The sequence below is a fragment of the Corapipo altera genome, unplaced genomic scaffold, assembly GCF_003945725.1.
Source record: "Corapipo altera isolate COAL_440 unplaced genomic scaffold, ASM394572v1 1b, whole genome shotgun sequence".
Taxonomy (NCBI): Eukaryota; Metazoa; Chordata; class Aves; order Passeriformes; family Pipridae; genus Corapipo; species Corapipo altera.
In genome coordinates this window covers 4,747,107-4,768,836 of record NW_020884881.1, presented here as the reverse complement: position 1 = coordinate 4,768,836, position 21,730 = coordinate 4,747,107, and the positions used below count along the sequence as shown (strand labels likewise).

Genomic DNA, 21,730 nt, shown 5'->3' with positions numbered 1-21,730 from the left:
GCATGCTATCAGGAATACTGTAGCAACACATCCCTCCTTATTCTGGATGTCAATACACCAGAACAGCCTCACTCCTTACAGAGACTGTAACTTAATATAAGCCAAACAAAAATAGAATTCTAGTGATGAAACTGGACCTTGAGCAATACAGTTACTTTTATTAAGACCCTCTGCTGGCACTTGTATGCCAATCAGTCAAAAACATTTAATTGGTTGCAACTTGTGTTTTTACTGAAATCTTCAGTGCAGGTATGGTCTTAACTCACCAGCACCTTCTACTTTATTTCTCCTAATTTCACCTTTCAACCAACGTCACTACAGCAGCAACAGGCTTCTACACTTACATTTCATGCCATATTTTTATTTGAGCATTTTTTAAGTACAGAAAAAAAGCTAAAACAATGGGGACATAAATTTATTAGGAGTATTCCAATACCTTTCCTGAATTTCTAGGTGGAGAGAGAAGTGACAGTATAAAACATTCTCTCAGAAAATGTGCAGCTCCTGCACATGGTGAGGCAGTGTATATACCCCAAGACCTTCTCTCCTGGTTTAGAACTCTTAGTTGATATAAACATCACCTTCAAAAGCATATCAGAGCACTGAGCTCTGGAACACATTTATTTGGAAGTAAATATAAATCACAAAAGCCTCTCCCTTTGTCAAATTTGTTCTAGTAAACAAAGAGAAGGGATCAAACCCCCATTCCACCAGGCCTCTTGAAACCATTTTCAGGGTTTTGGTTCCTCGTAAGATTTCTTTTCAGTTTAAATAACAATAAAAACAATCTGCTCTGTATCTATATTACATCAGTGTTTATGTTTCTTTAATTGACTGAAAGCCTATTTAGGTTTCTTGATATTCTGACCTCTCACATAAAATAAAAATAATTTTCCCATCTGGATTGAAATAAACAAAACAATCATCTCTATCTCAAAAATTCTGAGGTGCTCTCACAACAGCCATGCCACAGTTGTTTATTAAGGTCTTGATTATAATTTGGTTTATACTTCAGGGTAACAAAGATGACTAATGCACTAAATGCTTTGCAGTTATGACTGTTTTAATAAATACATATTGAAGGTGCTATGGAGAAGACACAATGTCATACACAGGAAACTTGCTACTCACTGAAAAGCACTACCTACACATTTTTCATCAACAGAATCATTTAACATTCAGCTCAGCTTGAAACTTTCTTCTTTCTTTTCAAAAGAATAGCCTCAGAAGTGCCCCAATTTTTAATAGACAAATATAAATAGCTTAGAATTTATTTAGAAAATAAATTAGAAGCTATTTATTTCCTTATTTCATTATTTCCTTACTTAAGAATCATTCTAAATTTAAAAAAGAAAATAAAGAAATAGTGTTTGTCCCGAAGTGTAAACAGGCAATAGAATTTTAAACAGGTCCTATGTAAGGCCTATTTTATTTTAATCAAACATCAACAACAATAATCGTTTTATTGTGGTAGTGACTATTTAAATATTTAGAAATGTTGCAGACAGTTGCATGTCATCTCAGTATAAAACATACTTCCCAAAGACCAACTAGCATGTCTAATTTTTTCAGACAATAACAATGGTCTAGTTCTATACTGCCATAACAGCCCTACATTTCTGTGCTTGACTACTATTTTTAGGGACTCGAGCTCATTTAAAAAGAAGTTTATTTTCTGAATAAATCAATTTCAACTATTTTTAGGTAACTGCCAGGTTCCACTCTTCAGAACAGTAATTTCTCATGTAGAAGTAAAACACTAATCAAAGATTAAAATTAGAATATAAAATTATTTTACAGAAATTACAACCCAAAACATAGTATCAAAATGGAGAAATACAGAAGCAATGAAAAAAGATAAACAAGTGGTCAACTTATATTCAAAGTTTAATTCCACCTAAAAGGAATACACCTAAATGGAATTTGAGAATCCCAGCTATGAGGAAAGGCTGAGAGAGTTGGGACTGTTTAGCCTGGAGGAGAAAAGGCTCAGGGGGGTAGAAATCTCACCAATGCACAAAGATACCTGTAGGGAAGATGGAGCCAGGCTCCCTTCAGTGGTGCCCAGTGACAGTGCAAGAAGCAATGGGCACAAAGTAAGAATGGACATCAGAAACACTTATCTTTTTTTTTTTTTTTTTTTAAACTGAGAAGGTGACCAAGCACTGGCACAGGCTGTCCAGGGACATTGTGGAGTTCCCACCCTTAAGAAGATATTCAAAAGCCAGCAGCACGTGGTGCTGGGCAACCTGTTCTAAGTGGCCCTGCTTAGAAGGAGGTTTGTACCAGATGACTTCCAGAGGTCCTTTTCAACCTCATTTGTTCTAGGAATTATTAATTAGTTTTTCACATGAAAAGCTAAAAAAATAGATACACACAAATGTGACTGATCAAATAATCAAATAATCAGGAAGCAGTGTTGACCATGGTATTTTTATAACATCAATAATGACTTAATCAGCAAATAGAAATACAATTCTAACAAAAATAACAGTTCAGCTTTAAACAGGGGAGAATCTCAATTTAATACAAGCAAATTATTATAAAATTAATTCCTAAGTTTTAGAGGCTATTCTACAAGAACAACACTCGGAGAATGGAAAGAACACAGCCAACTACACATTCCATTCAGTTACAAAAAGGTAACCAGGATGCTCCATAACATGATGCATCAGCATTTCAAGGTCTACACACACGGACCTATAGACACAATTCAGGAGTCTTAATTATTTTTTAAGCTACCCAGAGACTTGAAATCAAAACAATAGAATACCTGGAGTCACTGCTTTCATGTTTTTCAGCACTTGACTGGTAAGTGTGTACAACTTTATAACCAATCCAGACATATTGTAGCTAGGATGGTCCTACTGGAACAATGTATCAGCACACATTTATGCTTGTCTACAATCCCACAGTTGTGTCAAAGGTGAAACTAAAAGCTGAAATACGTCTTTGAATTTCATCAACAACTTGCCCTTTGTTCTCTTATTACTGAATACGGTGGGCAATAAGGATCTGAATTTGAAAACCGTAAACTAGCTGTCTAACCCTTTACCTGTTTTTTTCAAGTGTCAAACATGACATATGCATTGCACCTTTTGATGAATTCAAAATAACTTTTTTCTTATCTAACTCACAGCACATTGAGTAATGAGTTACAGAAAACCACAACACTAGTCAAAACATAATGGTATTATGACAGTTTTGATGACAGTATTTTTGTGAAACATTTAAGTAAAACAAAAGAAAAATCTACACAATTTTTTTTAATATGTCACAAATTAAAAAGTATTAGATAATTCCCGACTGCCAATCTAGGTAATATCACTTCAGAATAAGGTAAATAATTTGCTCAGTCCTGAATAAGAGAAAGTTTTTACTTCCTAGTTAATTTTTTACTTATAAGTAAAAAGTATGTCACGTACCTGTTGTGTGTTTCTTTGTGACTGTAAACTGGACTGCAGCCTTCTCAACAGTGGAACACCATTCCTAGACAGTCTTTTAAGCAACCAGTAACTGTGCACTCGTTCAACAAAATGCTTCTTTCGCTGAATGGCCACCTGATTCATAATCTTATTTAATCTAAAACATGGAAAAACCGATATTGTATTTTTCACAGCAAAGCATAAAACATATTTGTCTATACATCAAGTATAGAAGTTAAACATCAAATATATAAAAACTGTAAAACCAGAAGTAATCACGATGTTACTAATTTCTTTCAATAACATGCCTTCCAGCACAATTATTTCTGAGCAGTAAACTACAATCAAATACATCTCCTTGACACCGTATTTTCTACCAAATATATTAGGGTACTTTATAAAGTAAATGGGAATCAATTTTTTCATGATCATTATTTGAAGATCAATCCCAGATAAGGGTTGAGAATAAAACTTCATATACATTTCAGAATAGTTTTCCTATTGAAAATAAAATCAGAAATAAAGCTCTAAATCACTATGAAAGTCTTCAGATCATTTGTTGCCATCTACACAAAGAATTAGTAGTTTATTTTAAAGACATATGTCTTCAAACTGTTTACATAAAAACATGCAGCAAAAGGCTTGTATTACTCATCTATTAATATCAATTTTTTGACAAATAAACAGAACAGAAAATGTAAAACACAAGAACAGTTATTATTTTATCCTATACATATGATGAAAACAGCACACAGAAAAGACACAAGTGAGGATGATAGTTAAGCAAACTATCAAGATCAATCAATATTTTCTCCAAGCTTCTTTTTAACAAATGCAAATACTGTTTGCATATACTCATTTACAAATACTCTAGGAGAGTGCTATATGAACATCACACACAACAATATTGACTCTTATTTTTCAAATAATGACATGTTAAAATGTCCAAGTCTCACACATGACACTGGCCTCTCAAAATATACATTAAAAGAAAAAGTTTATCTGGAACAGATCTTCACCCCTCTGTGCCTACAGTATCTTGAAATCACAACCAAAACAAAGTCAAAAAACGTTAGTGGTTATGTATGATAATTCAGGTATTCGTTATCGGTGGCAGCCCTTGCAAAATTAACACGAGATGCCCCAAGGCACCAATCACCTTTATTGTTAGAGAGATTGTTCATTCATTTGGGGACAAGGGTGAGTTGGAGAGAGAGCTGATGTAAAACAGTTACAGAAAAGATAATAACAATAAAATCTGTTAATTCTTCACTCAGTATATTACTACCCACAGCAAAACTCTACAATCAGTAGTAGAGGGATTATCAGGTATCACATACTCGTATTTTGCTGCTTTTTCCCTTTTAATATTAGGAATAAAACAGTTTTGCAGGTAAGGATGAAAGTAAAGTAGTCAAATACCTAAACAAAATGTCAAGTTGTAAGTAAACCTTGGGTGAAATGATTTTTAAGAATGTCTGGGAAACCTAAATATTTTTCAGACAGACAAGTGAGTCTACCCTGAGTTCACCAGAAGTCATCCATCCCTGGGGGGTTTTTGTGAGCTGTGTAGAAGATAAGGTGCAATAGGTCTACTCAGCGCTACACTAACTGTGGCTACAGAGCTTTCAGTCATCAATGGGTAAAAGCAGAACCAACAGAGGTTTTCCTCAAAATGCAATGCCACTGTGTCTTTCGGTTCCTCAGTGACATTGTTTTTTCAATTAATAACTATGCCAGTTAGGTACTCTTAAAAAATTTTAGTTTAAAGCTTAGAAAGCCTGCAGATGGACTTGAGACTGTCTTGTAAGTCTTTCACTGGAGGGTAGATACAGGCTCCAAAAAGATTTACTCAATGCAGAACAGATGTGACCATATTAAACTTCAAACAACCTAATTACAATTAATTATGGAATGCAATCAAAATCAAGTAATTACTTTCACATCTCTTGGAAACAGTAAAACCTACTGAACCAAGTCAAAAAAAGCACAGCCAAATACAAACCGATTTGGAAAGATCAGAGAATCATAACACGAAGAAAAGTGCCTTGGCTTCATGCCCATCTGATGTGGCAAGACTAAGCAAACATCTTTCACTACAGCTTAAAGTACATTTGCCCATTCACATAATGAACTGATCTATTCATAGATAATTATAATAGTAAAGTGCTAAAATAAGCATATGAAAGATGTTCACAGCAGATACTCTCCAATTTGAAAATTACAAATAAACATAAGGTAATTCGGAGTACAGAAACTACTTAACAAGGTGTTAGAAACTACTCCTCTCTGCCTTCCCTCCAAATAAAACCAAATAATGGCTGTTCTTATTCCATTTAGATAGTGGAAACATACTTCTCAAAATACAAAGGTCTGAGACACTTCACATGGCAGGTATCTACAGAGCCTCTACACTATGAACTTACTGATGTAATGAGGAAGTTACATCTGCTGTTAGACCCTAACAACCAGTAACTGTATCACAGTTTTTCAATCCTGTTTTTGCTTAATTTGATACTTCCAAGTAGACTTTTACTGTCCCAAAGGCTTTAAATTATGACACGCAATACAGCTGTAGAACCCTAGAAGTAGCACACCCCGAGTACCGATTTTGAAGTTCCCATCCCTAACAGAGTTTGCTGCACATTTCACTTCCTTTCCCCCCCCCCCCCCCCCCCACACATTACTGAAGAGCAGGTAAGGGAGAGCTGTTTGAAGACTTTATCATTTTGCAATCCAGGATCTGACTTGCGCAGGACAGGATTAATTGCAACACTACGCTGACAAATGTCCCATGCAGAGGCAAGGCTTATAGAACTTAAGGCACCTCTGAAAACTACACAAAACACCTCAGCAAAGTAATTTTTTTTCTAAGGTATCCATCTGCCCTTGAACCTTTTCCCAGTATAAGCACATCAGCAGAGAACAGCTTTCGGTATTGTTTAAATTTCTAATGGCAAGTCAAGTACACCTAAAGTACTGGTAGAAAAACATAATTTTCCCTCAACTTACCAATGATTTAAAATGAAGTACATTGATAGAGGAATTATAAAATTCTTAAAAAGGTGCCTGTGTTCCCATGAAATTCAGTAACTGCTGCTATATAACTGGTTCTCATAAAAGAAGCATTAGGCTTCAAGCTGATGACCACTGTAGCCTTTTGATGTTTTGGCAGTAACAGTCATACCCACTCTTCTTTTCCTTTTTTCAGAGCTACATACCAAAACTACACAGGTGTCAACACATTTTTCAGAATTGTTTTATTCATGCCACAGCCAACTGAGAAAGCCAGTTTTACTTCCCTTCCCCAGCCCTGCCTGTATCCGACTGTAAAACACTGGTGTGCACTACAAACATGATCTGGGGATATTGTACAATTCCCTGCTTGTCTTTAAACAGGGAAAGGTCTTTTTTCAACTGAACCTTTCAAATAATGCCTACAGTCTCCTGCTCACATGGAGACATTCGATGGATAATCTATCCTGTAAAGGGGTGATATACACTGGTCAATGCACTGAGAGAGCTGAATGTGTTACTCAGTTCTTGTTTCCTCACCTTTTATATAAATGCATAGAATAATTTTTGTCAGTCTAAGAGATGTGCTTTTCTCACATCACCAATCTCACAGCTTTTATTCTTCAACTCATGACTACCTTCCTCTCCCAGTTTCAGTCATATGTCCCTGGGGCAACTATGGCAAATGGTTACAGGGAAAAGTGAAACCAGTGTTTTTGGTAACTAAAAATGTGGCAGTTTAACTTAAGAAAGCAAATGAAAGATAATCAGCCACATTTCTATTAATCATCCCTAACCACTCCACAGACCATACGTGTTTTTTAACCCCACAGCTACTGTTTTAGTATTACAATACATGAATATTTCTATAACATCTCTCTATTCTTTGGTTTTTGAAACATAAATTGGAGGGAACATTTCCTTGACCAACTATGTGATTTTGACAGCATTACTGTAGTAATTCAAGCACAAGGAACTTAATAGGAAAATCTGTATAAATCAGACACCCACACTAAGATCAAATACCCATTAAAACCAATTTTTAAACATGAACTAAACCTTGTATTGTAATTACAGTACTTGTCTTGAGCCTCCAGTTCCATCCGTTTGTTATTTTTCATCTTCCTTTATTCAGTACAGTAGTACTAAACGTACATGCAAGACACCAAAACTGTATAATACTCCTAAATTTCATTCAGTATCACTAAAATACCCGCTTCTCTTGACCTATGGTAATACCTATAAACAATCCAATTATGTTCTACTTAACTGAGCAAATAAAATATTCCTATTTTCCCAAACAAAGATTGCAGATACACTTCCAAAAAACCAGCAGAACAAATTGTAAAAAAAAAAAAAACCAACTAAATTGAACAGATTTCAACAAAGTAAACTAAGTTTCCAGAACACTTGCATTTTCAAGCCTTGCTCAGCAAAGTTCCACAAATACCAAGACTCAGAGGAAGTAGGAAAGACACAAAAATTATCTACAAACAAGTATAGTAATTCCAATGACATGTAGCAGAAAAACACAATAACAAGCTATGGAAGAATTTATTTGGGAAATTGGAATTAATTCTGGAGCCTTACCAACTATTCCTCCTAGCTCCAGCTTCTGAAGATCAGAAAGCCTGCTTGGACAGATGAAACTCTCCCTACTCTTGCCATGGAAAACCTTTGGCAGCAGCTGCCAAACTCACCTTTTAATATACTGTTTTTTTCTTTTAAACAGTGAAGACATACAGTTTTGTTATCCCATCTCTCAATAAAAAATAAAACTACATCAACTTAAAAATAAATAAATAAAAACAACAAACTGTTCTGATCAACTTTAAAGACAACACATATAAATGAATAACTGTAAAAATCAGAATCCATTTGCATGTCTTTATTTCCTTTTGAAAAAGGATAACACTCCTTTTGTACTGAGCAGAAGTCAGCTATGTACCCAACAGGGTACATATCAACTCCTGAACAGACTGAAAAAGATTTCATTTAAACTTCTAGGTAACACAAGTCTGCGGAATCCCCACGTAAAAAATACACACTTTCCTTATTATAACTACTTTCCAGATTTTATTCCTTTTTGTCTGTATATTTTAAAACTCTAGCTATTGATTTTGCCTTTCTGTGCTAGGCTAAGTGAGAGTCCAATATTTTATCTACTGATACATCTTCTGAAGCCTGAAAGTCCATCCAGGCTGTTATTCTTTATTCCACATTTACTAGTATTTAAATAGTATTTGACTTTGAGTGAGCATGTAGGAAGCACTTTGTCTTGCTTCACATGACTGTGAAACATTTATGTTTTTTTCTCGAGCAAACAGCTTGTAAAATTTTGTTTGGACAGCAAAAGTAGAACACTGAAGAAGGAAGAAAATGCTGTGTTATTTCAGTCAAATCTCTGTTAGTTATAACAGGTTACCTTGTTCCTATTCTAATAATTACATTTCTGATGTTCCAAATCTTTGGATAAGGGAAAAAACCCAAAACAATAACAAACAAACAAACAACAACAAAAATATCCAAACCAAAAACGATGCAAAAACCCCCACACCCTGTCACACTGGAAACTTCTTCTCAGAAAATCACATGTGTAATTTACTTCTGTCACTTCCTATACATCTATAATGACTTTTCCTTAAAATTACTCAAAATATTTTCCTTTACTTCTTTTTTTTGTAGTAATCATAACCAGACATGATTCCAAAATCTAATATCAAAATGCTAAATTCACATCAGATGTATTAACTAAAAATCACCTTCTGTTCTGTAATAAAAGAAAAGTCAGTATTTATCTATTAATTTTTGTGCACTCTGTAATTTGACCATTGAAAAAAAACCTGCCAGGAGACAGTTCTTCAGACGATACACTCTGAAAATTATGTTTTTGTATAGCACAAGACACAATTCCCTTTAATTGCCACCAAACAAAAAAATCAAATATAAACTCACACAACTGGTGAAACTCAGAAGCTCTGAAAAATAAAATCACTCAAATCTCATCTTCATAAATGCATTATCACATATATAATCATTGCAGACCAAACCCTCTAGAATACTAACGATGTGCCTTACAGAACTAATGTATTAATCTGTTTTAAGCTTCTTTGCCCTGTACATGTAAAATAAAGAGAAGAACAAAAAAAACTACATGTACAGCATATTCCTATATCTATTTTATAAAAAGGTCATATTTAAATATGAGACAGCACTGGTTTTTTATTTTTTTTCCAGGGTGGGGGAGAGGAATCACCCCTCAGACATCAACCACGTGACTTTTAATACCAGATATATACTATTATTTTTACTCCAAATCAAGATCTACTTTTACAACTCACTAAATAACTTATACTTTTTCAAGCATATTAATTAATCCCTATTTAATAAGCCAACCAGAGTCAAGACAAACCAGTTTCAAAATAAATAAAATGCCACTGAGGCAAAATTACTGAACACCACAGTAGCTCTTTTCTTGATTTAGGGAATATTATTTTTTTTTTTATTTAAGCAAAGAGATCAAGATGACATCAGCAGTAGTTTCTACATGTAAAACAAAAGTTTCAAAGTCAAACAATCTGACAAGAAAGATAAGTAGATTAGAACTGTGAGCATCCCTTCCCACTTCATCCAGGTGATTCTATCACCTAAGTATTAGGTACAGTCACACATCATGCACCCCTGGAATTAAAATAAGTATTTTCATATAGTTTCGTGAATGTATACATACATGTAAAGTCAAGGATAAACAGCTAACAGACATTAATCTGGATTTATTCAGCTTCCAATTTCTTTGCAGTGCTGGCTCTAGCAGTATTTTTCAATGGCTTTTTTATGCTGAATTTTAAGCAGAATTTCTTATTCTTTTCCTCTACTTAAAAACTTTCTAAATGTATAAAAACCTCCAAAACACAGTACCCAAAAAACATTTAAAAGATCTCCAAAAGAATCCACAAGCCACATATATGATTATGAAGCATCATCTGTGAATGCAGACTAACAGTGTCCCAAAGACTTTGTAATGTTCCTTTTGCCTTATATTTCATTTCATCAGTTTCTGTTGTTGTTTTTTTTTTCTTGGTCCATACTTCATTTTAGAGACAGTCAAGATTCCTCCGTTGATGTAGCAAGATTACATTTAATTACTTGGTGAGAAAGTTCAGGATAGTTCAACTAGATAAATTATAAACCAAAAGAAAATACTGATTCTGCCTTGAAACACACAGTGACAGAAATCCAGTTTTACTACCAGGAGCAATACGCTTTCTAATAAAAGCAAAGGCCAACATAATCGATTAATGTGCACAACATAAATGTTGATTTGTAAAGACAGCTGAGAACATTTCTGTAAGAGTCTCAGTAATTTTTGCTCTCAGTTGTCTGCTACTACTTACCTACTTTCATAACAACCTTTTAATTATCTTCTAATATTATGATGCAACACACCTGATGCAATAACCTACAGTGTTCCTACTTCTTATGAAAGCAGGGCTTTTTTGCTTGTTTTTTGCTGTCTGTACAAGTATTGCATTTCAAATACTTTCTTAATTTCAAATATTTCATGTAGAAACAGAAACTAAAGATGAAAGTAAATGTTTATATACTTTAAAATATCAGCTTCCACTTAACAGTAATACTTGCACAGATCACACGGTATCTGTGTATATTTTGAAAATATTGAAGATTAAGTATTTTACAGCACATTCTATTTTCCCCCAGGTATAGAGTCACAATATCATAGTGTCACAGCATTTTTTAAGAACATGGATATTGACACTGGCTTTGCAAACAGGTGAACACATTTTAAATGCCTCTTGACACATAAGATCAAGAGACTACAGAAAAACAATGCTATTTGTACTAAAAAATCAAGCACTCCAAACCAGGAAAAAACAGATAGTTTTCCCAGGTAACACTGTAACCTTTTTGGTTTGTGTATCCATTCTGCTCCCTGAATAAGGTAACAGTTATAAAGAACACCGATGAGAAAGAAAAAAAATCCACAAGAAAAGAGCAAAGAGTCAGTATAAGACAACTGAGACAGACAAGAAGCTAGATTTAAATTGGCAAGTCAACCCTAGAAGTCAAATCTGGACCTGCAATCAAAATTAAATGCTTCTAGCATTCTTTTAGGAAAAAAAATAATCTATCAACTAGGTAAAATTCAACCATTACACATCACCTGTAGGAATACCACACTGCCAGAACAAATTTGCCACTTTGTTCAGCCAAACTAGCTAGTGGGAGGACACTTTTCTCACCACCATTTGCCAAGAAGTGCAGGTACTGTCTGTCCCTCTCATACAGAGGGATAGCTTGAGAAAGTCCTTCCCCATCCTCCTCCCCACACAGCACAGCTGTTCTGTCCTGCAGGAAACGTGACTTTTAGTCTAAGTTCATTTCTGTCTTTAAACAATAAAAAAAGCTGATGAATACAAGCAGTATTGTAATGTAAAAGATGTAAGCAACAACCTTGAACAGTTCTATATTTCAGCAAAAATTAAATGGAATTTCCTAGTAAAGAAGCAGCACATTTTAAAGTCAGAAGATCTCATGTACATCCTACGTATATACTACAAGTGCTAAGCGAGTTACAGGTCAGCATTGACAGCACTGAAACCTGAAGCCACCTTAAGGCTCTAACATGACCTACTGCACGTTTGGAAGTAGACACTCGGGTATAGGCTTTCTAAAAAACCTAGGTAACAGGACAGAATAGAACCAGCATTAAAAATAAATAAACTTTAAAAATAAAAAAAAAAGAGATGGGAAGCAAGCATTCATCTCCTATCATGGTCAGCAGCTTCTGATTGTACACTCTTAAATCAGTAGTCCACAGATGAAAGTCTGAGAGGCTATATAGATTATAAATGACCTACAGAGTGACACTGTCTATGTAATTTAACAGCCAAAAGCTTAGAGTATGACATCTGTGTAAGAAATTCTGGTCAAAATCATTCAAGGCAGTAGTATAGAAATCTGACCTAAAGGTAAACAGAAATTCATGAGCTACAAAAATTCTGCAGGAATTATGAAGTATGTTGTTCTACAGTAGTCTTTTTAACACATCCTGAACTTTAAGATAAGTGTTTTGGAAAACAGAATTATTAAAGACGATGTTATTAAAATACCCAGTCTTTCATATAATAGTCACTCACTGCCTGGGAAAGGAAACAGCACATGAACATTCTACCTTAAACTAAATATAAATGGGAAGATGGTTTTCCTCAAGCTTCACCAGGTGTGCTCGGGGGCTACATCTACCAAGTATTTGAAGATCACTATGATCTTCACATTTGTATACTTTTCCAACTACCAACTCTGAAGAGCCAGCAATATGCTAAGGAGACATATAGCCTAGTTATTAATGATTAAGAAAGTAAACCAAACATCTCCACATGTGTCTCAATTTCAACAGATGCTGAAAACATTAATATTAAATTCTTCAGGAAAAAAGTACTAGTGATTAAATACTGAGTGTATACATTTCTTCTCTGGTAATATAAAGACCTTAATTGCTCTTCCTTGAAATCTTTGAAAAGACAAATCATGCTTCAGCTCCAAGGGAAAAAAAGCATATTAAAAAAGATTAGAGAACAGGGATCATTTAAATGAAGACTGCTGTAAACTGATCCACGTAATTCTTTATTAGTTTATGGGTATGTATTTAACTCCTACAGATACAGTAGTGTTTCCTAAAGGGAAAAAGAAAAAAATTAAAAAGAAGGACAGCTAAAAAAAACTAGACAATTGAGATTTGGCTCTGCACCATAATCACTTTTTCTTTTAATATGCCTATTGCTGTTTTGCTTTTAATTCAGGTATCAGGTATCAGTTATCTAAAACTAAGCATGCTCACACTATAATGAGTACTTAAGTAAGGGTCTCCCTCAGCTGAAGACAAGTGATTTATAATAAAGCTCAACTTTAAAATAGCTTTAAACTGTGAACATTTTTTACACATCTGACATAAAAGTACAGGAACTAGACTTGTTTTGAGAAATATGAAAATAAGCATAGATAGAAGAAAGCTGAACCTCTCTGTAGTCTTGAAAAGAAATTTAGTAATTAAAAAAAAAAAAAAGTCTTGGTATTTCTGTTCCTGGCATCTAATGACACCATTAAAAAAAAAAAATCAAACTGAAGGTAAAATATTTTTAGTCTGGTTGTTTTAAAATTTACTAATGGGAAGAACTGCCACAGGCACAACTGAGAACATACATTCTAATCCTCAACTCTTAGCTCATGATCTTCCTTATATTGTCTTAAAAAAATCAAAACAAAACCACACTAAATTATCAATTGGGACTGTACTAATTAAGATAAAGTCAAATTCTTTTACACCAACTCCCCCCTTCCACGGACAACAGTTCCTGTTTAAATAGCAGTATTAGTTGCCTACTGTCAACTTCAGCTTTGCTGCAGTGCATCACTAAATAAATATATCATTTTACCAAGCAAATCATAACAGAGAACAGTGCAATGAATCTGATGTTTGTAAGCACCACCTGGGAGCTTTTTGTCAAAGTCAGTCAATAGCTTCTTACGTTAACAAAACTTCTTACAGGAAAGGACTGCTGTCTCAAAACATGTACTTATTTAGATTAATTAAACCAGCTATAATTGTCCACCATCTGAGACTTGTGAGTCAGCTATTTAAAAGGCATAGTTTACTTGCATTATTTTAAAAGCCCTCATTGCCTTTGCATTCAGAGTCCTGTCACTCTGAATGCAAATGAGCCTCCACATGGAAGTGGTGCCTGTTTTGAGAAACTTTCCAAATGACTGTTCTTAAATTACTAAGAATTAAATTCAAGGGGTAAACAAATACATTGATGTTGTAAGTGCTAGGGAAAAAATCAAATACTCCAGAAAAACAAATTTGTTTTTTGTCCCAATAGTCCAATTTTGCCTTTCTCAGTCCAAGTATATTATGTCTCAAACATTCAGAAAAGCCAAAACTGTACCTTTCTACCACAGAGACTTCTGTCATTGCTCAAATCCCAGGTGCAAATTGTTTCCACTGTTGAAATGCATTAATTCAGATTAACAGAAAGAATTCTGAAAGACAGATGCTAGTGTTCTTTTAAATTAAGATACAGATAACTGAAGTTTATGTTGAATTTTTCAACTCCTGAAATAAAGATATTAAAACCTTAGTTTCTACCCCAATTCTGTTATTACTTATGAACACATAACTTGCGACATCCCTGCTTTCTGGTGAGTCACATCACCAACCACATCAAATCTAGAGCCATCTGCCAGCTCCCTGATCACAACTGTTAAAATACAAAAACACAGCATGTTAAATGTGAAAAGCAATTTCAGTTCTGGTGTTCATGGCTTATATTCGCACTCAGATAAAAAAACTCCTGGAAGAACTGCAAAAGACACACTAATACTCCTTATGAAGTATAATTTTGCAAGCAAAGACACGATTAGTATTAAAACTGTCAAATGCATTAATTAATTTTTGTTGTAACATGAGCATTTCACTGAAGTTACATGACAGATGTTTGATAGCATCATTGAACATTTCAGGTTCTATGACTACATTAAGTAACTAACTTACCATCACATACTTGCTAATTTTTCTTCAAAAAGTCTGCAAGTTACCAAATTCATTCAAAACTTGATTAACACTATTGCATTTGCAAAAAGAAAAATACAAATTTTCAGAAAGAGTCCTGAGAACTTATTCTGCCCCACAGGAAAATACTTTCTTGAAGGTTTTTTGCCCCAGTTACATATAGACCTTACAGGATAAGTTCAAACTTAATTTAGGTGAGATGAACAGGATTCAAAATGTAGAGACACACATGTAATTTTCATTTTGGGGCTCTTAAATTAGAAAAAAAAGTTCATATTCCAAAACTACAGGTAAAATTAACCTTGAACTTGGTTGGTCTTTTTAATATTTTTTAATATATTTTAACATCTGCTATTCTGAATTCAGTGGTTAATTCTCCAAAGTACAGTGAATGACAACTGAATACACAATATGACTTGCTCTGACAAAGAAAAAAGAAAAGGATTTCTGAGGACAAGACAGACCACTTGATCACTTACTAATTTAATTTCTCTGAGGAAGTTACTGCATTTTGAATGCAACTCCATCAAAGTACAACGTACATAATTAACACTAATCCTCTGAGAAAGAAATGTACAAAAACTTCAAGTCGGCATCTAAAAGCACTGTTTAAAATCAAGCAGACACTTAAGTAAAGGTTTCTCGCTTGCATAGTTTGCTTACCTCTGGGGGGGGATATAAGGAGCAGATACTGTTGGCATAACTGTACAGGGTTCAACCACTGTTTTCTTGGCTTTTTTTGTCTTTTTTCTGACTTTTGATGTAGACCTAGCAGTTCTGACTGATCCCTCCTTTCTACAAACACCGTTTTTGATTTCAGCTTCTCCATAAATATTCAGAGGTCTCCGTGTGCAACCTGGTGGAGTATGTACATCACAATAGGCAGTCTTTTTCACAGAGAATGTTGTTCCACTGCCAGTTAGTTCTTTCACAGGTTCCATTTTCATATACAGACCGGCCTTTTGAGCACACGTCACATGGAATGCAGTATAGCAGTTTGCTTTGTGGCACTGGATGCAGGCACCAACACCTTTCTGTTTACAGAGGTAGCATGTTAACTTCCATCTGGCTGGGGGAATGTTCCTGACACCATCAATTGGCTCAATAAAAACTGTATTGGCAAATCCAACTTCTGGAATCCACAAAGCACACACCACGTGTCCCCAACGATCATCATCAGTCTTTTTAAAGGCACCTCCCTTGTTTGGGCACAGCACACAGTCTACAGGTCGAGAGCGGGACTGCAAACAGTGTCTGCAGAGCCACTGGCCCTCAGGTATATATGGCACCCCATAGCATTCCTGATGTACTGCTAAATTACACATATCACAAAACAGGATCACATTGCTGTTCTGACATTCACCATCCATGCATATACAACACACTGCATCTTCATCAATTAAAGACTGATGATCACCCTGTTTTTGGTTCTCACAATAGGACTCTTTTTCAAACCTATCCATAAGGAATTCAAACATATTTTGTGAAACAACTGACACTCCATCACTTTTCCGCTTATCATTTATCAATTCTAACCATGCATAATCTTCTTCATCCATGTCATACTCAACTTCATTATCAAGTTCTTCTGCTGACTTCTCAATGAATTTGTAATAAACTGGAGGTCTCCGAGGAGCCGAAGGGGGACTGTATTCAACAATCCGTACTTTTGGTTCTGGAAGAGGAGCTGTTGTAGCAGGTATACCATGCGAGCTCGGAAGAGCTTCATTTTTCTTTTTCACTTTGTTATTTTTATGCCGCTTGCTTCTTAGACAAACTGGTGGTCTTTCACTATTTTCTTTATTGCTGTTGCATTCACTCATTTCCTGGGCAGTAAGATCATCTTCTAATATAATCTCTAAAGGATCGAAGATACTGATCCTGTGCAGGCGACCTTCAATTTCTATTTCAACCATCCTTTGAGCTTGAGCATATGTCAAGGTTTCTCGTGTGGGGGAGTGTTTAATACTGCATGGGGAAGAAGAATGCCTGGCTGCCGATACTCGATGGCATCTTCCTTTTCTCCTCATTTGGTAATGTTTACCTAAAATTAGAGCAACAGTTAATATTATGAACTCCAAACAATCATATTAAAATACGTAGCAAGGAAAAAAACCCTTCAGTTCTATAGCCCCCAATATATCTACTCAATTAAAAAGAAACAAAACCAAAAGACTGTCACTGTTACTCAACAGGACTGCTCACACTGCTTTGTACAAATTTAACCTAATGATCAATTGATCTTCTAAATAACAGCTTCTCTGAGTAAACACAGCTATACAAAATCCTTGCTGCAAAAATCTTACAAAAGTGCTATCTGCAAGATTGCTGCATGAGAACAAAGCATTTCAGAAGTGTCACAGATAAAAAAAATCTGGCATTTGTTACCCTATAAGAAAACCTTTAATACAGTATTTCCTAATACCTTAAGGGTGCCTGCAGTTAGGAAATTTCTTCAACAGGTACAGATTACTTCCTCCAGACCTCCCTTCAAAAGAACTAATGCAATTGTGAAAGAAAACCAAGTTTTTCCACTAATTTTTTTCCAGTGCAATTTAGAACAGCCACATTGTCTACTATTATAATTACTACACCTATACTTAAAGCTAGAAAAATGCACATACTTCTGAATTTGGCAAGTATGCAGTTTGACAGTCCTTTACTTTTTTTAACTTTCCACAATCCTTAGTGAGTCTATTATTCTTCATAACGTGACAAGAACATAATCGAACTTGCAGTGCCCAATATGGTGCAGTATGGAGTGCAACTAGGAAATATTCCACCTGTTAAGCAAATTTGACTTAGAGCCAAAATGTGCTCCCTGTTTTTAAGTATGCAGGTACACACACCCTTCTCCCTCAACAGATTCTTCAAGAGCTGTTCTCAGATCAACAGGATAGATAAAAGCCTCCTCTCTTTAAATCCAGTCCCAAGCTCTTTAACACAGTTTTCAAGTTTATGACCTATTGCAAAAAGATCACATACCATACAAAAAGATAACTTCCCAGACAAGTAAGAATTTTGGTCACAAAATTTCTAAATTAAAAGCTTCCATACTTCTGCCTTTTGACATCTTCACAATGTGTGTGGGTTTTCTCATATGAGAGTTGAAAATATTGTATTAATTATAATAATTATAAACTAGCAAACATTTGCAAAAATATTATAATAATTATAAGCTTGACTGATAAGGTCAAGTAAAAAATTCTATACCACTCCTTCCTTCTTCTCAATAAATCATTAATAAATAGCATCATTCAACCTCAGCTGCAGAAAAAACCCACAACCTTTAATCACTGCCTTAAAGTATTAATAGGGCCTCACTGTTTCAACTCTGCACTTTGAGTCAGTGCTGCATATTAGTTAAAATAACACAGCTATTGTTAACATGTATCGCCAAAATAGCAGAGAAATACAGAGATCAAAACACAACTATTGTTGAAGGCTAGTGTATCTATTTCAAGGAAGAAAATGGCAAGCAATGGAACAACAAGAACTACTCCAGGTCATCTGTCTTTTCCTTAGTCTACGATGCCAATCTTAAAGATTCACCTCCAAAGTACTGACGGAACTCCTTTTATAGGAAGACTAAACAATTTAAGCAGCTAACCCTAAGACTAGCTCCTGAGAGGATCTCCCTGCTCTCACAAACTGACCTTGCATTCTCAATGTGAATTGGCAACAGTGTTGCTCATAGATCTGACTTTTATACAAACAATTCTTAACTCTTACTTATTTTTATAGCATAAAAACAGACAACAGTGCTTAATCAAGACAGATCTCTGATCTGCTCTATATAAACAAAAGATGAAGGTTCCACCTTTTCAAACAAGTTTGGAAGAAATATTTAATAATTAAATTCTGTAAAATAACACAGGATACAATCATGCTGATTTCTTAACTGCAGAAAAAAGTTTAAACCACTAATGCTGCCATAGAAGGTCCAATGACTAAAAACAAAAACATACTGATAATTTAATGGACATTAAAAGTTAGTTCCCAGTTTCCATACAGATTTTATAATTCAGAGGTAATAAATACATACTCAAAGGTAATACAAAGACTCGGATTTGTTTATTACTGTGAGTAAATAATGACGGATTCTTCATCTAAAACACACTGATGTGTCAAGGTACAGCAACTTACTACAGATCAGAATGGATTCATTTTATATGTCTTTACTCACCAATCAGAGAAAACAGATAGGTTATATCATGTTTACCTCATATAATTGCATTTCAATTCTGTCTAGATGTGAAAGTCTGTTTTGATATTTTTAATGCCCCTTTCTACATCTTAGCTGGTTGTGTATCTGTTCATAGCGGCTCCTGAAAACAATACCAAGGAAGGGACAAGAGGTGACCTTTAGAAATCAAAAACATGTGTAACTTGTCCATCCTATTTATCTTAGCCCAGTACCACAGAAAAACACATTAATGCTCAGTTTCCAAGCTCTCCAACCCACTCGGTTCACAAGATTTTTAAGCATGGCTTCAAGTAGACACTAAGAACAGGAAGAAAATACTCAAAAATATAAGCATTCCTGCTTAAATATTTAGGACTGCTGTTGCAAAAGTCAAATAAACTGTATGAACCAGAATGATAAAAGATGATTGGGCTAGCAACTAAGCATCTTTCCTGCAAACACTGAACAGTAAACACAGCCAAACTAGGAAAAAAATTAAACCTCAGCTAAACTCAGAATGGATACCCTACAAATACAATGCACTGCACACAGAATTGGAATTGGTAGTTCTCTGGACAAATTCCACGCAAATTTAGTGTAAAAAATGCCCTGGAAGCCAAAGTAGTGTTTTGTTTCTTCAAAATCCTTCTGTTTGCAAACGTTTGCAATACTCCAGATTAAGACTATATTTCTGCATAGCAAATTCACAGAATCACAGAATATGCTGAGTTGGAAGGCACCCACAAGGATCATTGAGTCCAACTCCTGGCCCTGCACAGGACCATCCCCAAGAGTCACACCAGATGCCTCTGCATATTGTCCAAACACTTCCTGGTGCTGTGACCACTTCTGGTTTGTTTCTCCTAAGTAATTATCAGGTATCTTTCTCCCTCCTCCCAGTATCCTGTAGATCGACAGAAATCACCATGGATTTAAGTTTGAAAAAGTTTCCATTCAATATTAACAAAGATACCACACTAACTGCAAACAATATTGTATCAATGCACTTCTATAAGCACTTTTCTGCCTCTTATGACTCAAAGACTGCAGGATATAAACCAAGAAAGTTATCCACAGCCTTCCTCTCTTAGAATTACATCAGCTTCTTGGGAAGTAAGTCACTAGCAGACGTTCTCCCTCACCATCAACAAAAGTACATAAAGACAGCTATTTCGTGTGGCATGAGGCAAAAAAAAAAACCAAACAAAAAAAAAACCAAACTATTAAGGTGCAGGATAGCTAAACACAAAAAGCACGATAACATAAACTTTTTGATTACCAGTTTCTATCCTAGTTACCTTCCTCCTCTTCAAATAAATTGCCTTTGGTCCCTGGATCCCCTGCTCAATGGAAAAGGGAATTCCATTCTCAATGGGCACTTTCATGCAGACCATTAAAAAGAGAAAGACACAGGAATGCTCTTTAAACCCAGACAATGAGGGACGGTAAGCACACCGTGCTTACTCGCACTTGGGGCAGACACCACCCACCGCTCCAGCCGCACAGCAGGAGTGACCCCCGAGCGATACCCCCCGGGCGCGGCACGGAGCGAGGCTCAGGGAGCCCAGCGAGCCGGCCCGGGGACGGCCGAGAGACGCGGGGCCACCGGAGCCGCTCTCCGCCGGGCCGGTGGATAGAGCCCGCCGACGCCAGGCCCCGCAGCCATCCCGGGATCCCGCAGCCATCCCGGGATCCCGCCGCCCGCGCGCGGTGCCCACGCCCCCGGGCCCGCCTTCGCCGGTGCCGCGCCAACACTTCCTGCCCACGCCCAGGGAGCCTCCAGCGCTCCCTCCCCTCCGCGCCGATGGTTCCTGCCCGGCGCGGCGCTCCCCCCTCCCGGCCCCCAGCAGGATGGTTCCTGCCCGGGCCCATCATCTCCAGCCCTTCCCAACAGTCACTCCCTCCCCGCCGCGAAAATACTCGGCCCACAAATATGGCGGCTGACAAAACAGCTCCAGCGGCGCCCTCCTCCCTCCCTCCCCCAGCCCGCTGCGCTCCGCTCGCCTCCCCGCCGGCCCGCCCTCCCCTTTCCCATCCCGGAGTGCCGTGCCCATCCCGCCTCGCTCTTCCCCCCACGCCGCTCTCCCGTCCCGCCACGGAGGGACCCGCCGGCTCCCGGCCCCGCAGCCCCCCGCCCGCCAGCTCCGCCGTCCGCCCGGCCGCACTCACGCTGTGGGAGCCGCCGAGGCGCGGCTGACAGACCTCCCTCTCCGCCGCTGCGGCCGACGCTCGGCCGGGTTAATGGCGGAGGCCCCGCCGGTGCTGCCGCCTGGCCCCGCGTCCGGCAGCCGCGGGCGGGCGAGCGGGCGCTGCGAGGGCCGCGCTGCCCGCGGCGGACACCCGGCGCTGGGTGCGGGGCTGCTGCTGCCGCCGGGCGCGGCGCATTCGTGAGGCGCGGCGCGGGTCGCCGTCCGGCTGCGGGCTCGGCGCTCGGCTCCCGGGGCTGAGCGGCTCCCCTCCCCCCGCGGCACAAACAATGCGGCTTCACCACAGCGCTGCGCCGACGGGGGGGAG

General features: G+C 37.1%; 1 protein-coding gene across 5 annotated transcripts in view; it reads right to left on the bottom strand.

Annotated features, from left to right (window-relative positions):
- The window catches only part of BRD1 (bromodomain containing 1), a 55,957-nt gene extending 34,250 nt beyond the window's left edge, over positions 1 to 21,707 (bottom strand). For 3 of the 5 annotated variants that reach the window (XM_027639665.1, XM_027639666.1, XM_027639667.1), the window contains exons 1-2: positions 15,694 to 17,074; positions 3,426 to 3,582 (exon numbers count right to left, since the gene is read on the bottom strand). In XM_027639665.1, coding sequence (XP_027495466.1) covers positions 3,426 to 3,582; positions 15,694 to 17,060 — 1,524 coding nt within the window. In that variant the 5' untranslated portion in view covers positions 17,061 to 17,074. Of the gene's footprint in view, positions 1 to 3,425; positions 3,583 to 15,693; positions 17,075 to 20,514; positions 20,685 to 21,385 lie in introns of those variants that run through there. The other 2 variants (XM_027639663.1, XM_027639664.1) reach the window with 2 other exon arrangements.
- Between the last annotated feature and the right edge of the window lie 23 nt (positions 21,708 to 21,730).